The 1,744-nt window shown below is 50.4% G+C and overlaps 1 protein-coding gene across 1 annotated transcript; it reads left to right on the top strand.

The window, feature by feature from the left end:
* Positions 1-871: 871 nt before the first annotated feature.
* Positions 872-1,480, top strand: LOC120511359 (olfactory receptor 14J1-like). The gene has a single exon (XM_039728240.1). It carries the CDS (start codon positions 872-874, stop codon positions 1,478-1,480), a length of 609 nt encoding a protein of 202 aa, XP_039584174.1.
* The last annotated feature ends 264 nt before the right edge of the window (positions 1,481-1,744 follow it).

Genomic DNA, 1,744 nt, shown 5'->3' with positions numbered 1-1,744 from the left:
AACCCACACAACAGGAATTCCATCCTTGGCGATGAGAGGGTTTCGTGGGGTCATGTTGCACAAAGCTCCTGCTCTTGGATAATTCCTAGGATGAGGCATCTACTTCTCTGAAAAAAACAGTTGCAGTTTTCTGCCACTTTCATCATTGTAAAATATTTCCTGCTTTTAACAAATGTAAATCCACTCTCATTTAGTTCAGAGATATTGAGGCTTGTTCTGTCACTGCAAGATTTGGGAGAAAATAACTTTAATCACTATTTTTTCTTTTTCACAGACCTTGGAGAGGACCCAAAAACCTCTCAAGATGAGGTTTGGAGGCCTCATCCCATAACCAGCAGTGAGAGGCAGCAGACTCTGGGCTCAGTGGTCTGGAGACTGAGGACAGAATAAGAGTAGCCGGGGAGGGATTAAAGGGTGGTTTCACACATCTCGGAGTTTTTCTTTATTGTATAAAACAGCCAGAGAAAGAGATAATGGCACCAAAGGCAGCTTGGGAAGCCCAGACTGGACACCAGCAGAAAGGAATTTTCCTCCCAAGGCAAGGTTGTGGTGCAAAACATCCCCCAGAAGGAGTCTGGAATAGCCCAAGGCTTTGTGTGGGCAGGCAGAGGCAGGCAGGAGGCAGAGCTGCCAGCAAAGGAAGGGGCCAGCCAGGTGGGGCAGCCGGGGGATGACGACAGCCTGCAGGGACAGAGGCGCAGGGCAGGGACACCGTAGGACAGCCTGGGCTGCACAGGGCACAGGGATGGGCAGCAGCTGCAAGGCCCTGACAGAGCCAACTTGGGCAGCACTTTGGCCATGGCAGACACAAAGAGCACCAAAGCCCCAGAGGGTCATTAAAGTCTCAGCAGAGTTTTCCCTCCTGACCATCATGTGCTATGACCGCTATGTGTCCATCTGCAAACCCCTGCACTACGGGACCCTCCTGGGCAGCAGAGCTTGTGCCCACATGGCAGCAGCTGCCTGGGCCAGTGGTTTTCTCAATGCTCTCATGCACACAGCCAACACATTTTCCCTGCCCCTGTGCCATGGCAATGCCCTGGGCCAGTTCTTCTGTGAAATCCCACACATCCTCAAGCTCTCCTGCTCACACTCCAAACTCAGGGAATTTGGGATTACTGTCCTAAGTGCTGTTCTATATCTCGGTTGTTTTGTGTTCATAGTTTTCTCCTATGTGCAGATCTTCAGGGCTGTGCTGAGGATCCCCTCTGAGCAGGGACGGCACAAAGCCTTTTCCACCTGCCTCCCTCACCTGGCCGTGGCCACCATGTTCCTCAGCACTGGCACATTTGCCTACCTGAAACCCCGCTCCCTCTCCTCCCCATCCCTGGATCTGACCTTGTCAGTTCTGTACTCAGTGGTGGCTCCAGCCCTGAACCCCCTCATCTACAGCCTGAGGAACCAGGAGCTCAAGGATGCCCTGAGAAAACTGGTGACTGCAATAAATTCCCTTTTCCGCTGCATAGTCTTCAGAATGTAACTCTTACAATCTCAGCCTTTTCCCCCCTATTTGTCTATTTCTTATTATGGGGACTATTTCTATTGTTGTAATGTTTCTTACAAAATACTGTAGTATTACTTTTAGCATTTCTATATTAATATCTACCTTTCTTTTGAAACAGAAAGACTTGCAAGAGGCTTGTTCCTTTGGCATTTAAATAAAAACAAGTGCCTGTCCTGACCTGTCCTGTCCCTGGGCCAGCAGGAGCTGCCTGAGGAGCCCCGGGGCCAACTCTGCTGCTGG

This window comes from Passer montanus, unplaced genomic scaffold (genome assembly GCF_014805655.1).
Source record: "Passer montanus isolate IOZ18808 unplaced genomic scaffold, ASM1480565v1 scaffold642, whole genome shotgun sequence".
NCBI lineage: Eukaryota > Metazoa > Chordata > Aves > Passeriformes > Passeridae > Passer > Passer montanus.
The sequence above is the reverse complement of the archived record's forward strand: the minus strand, read 5'-3'. Positions and strand labels throughout refer to the sequence as shown.

What these genes read in the sequence shown, in the direction of transcription:
- LOC120511359 (XM_039728240.1), top strand. Translation starts at nt 872, where the DNA reads ATGTGCTATGACCGCTATGTGTCCATCTGCAAACCCCTGCACTACGGG.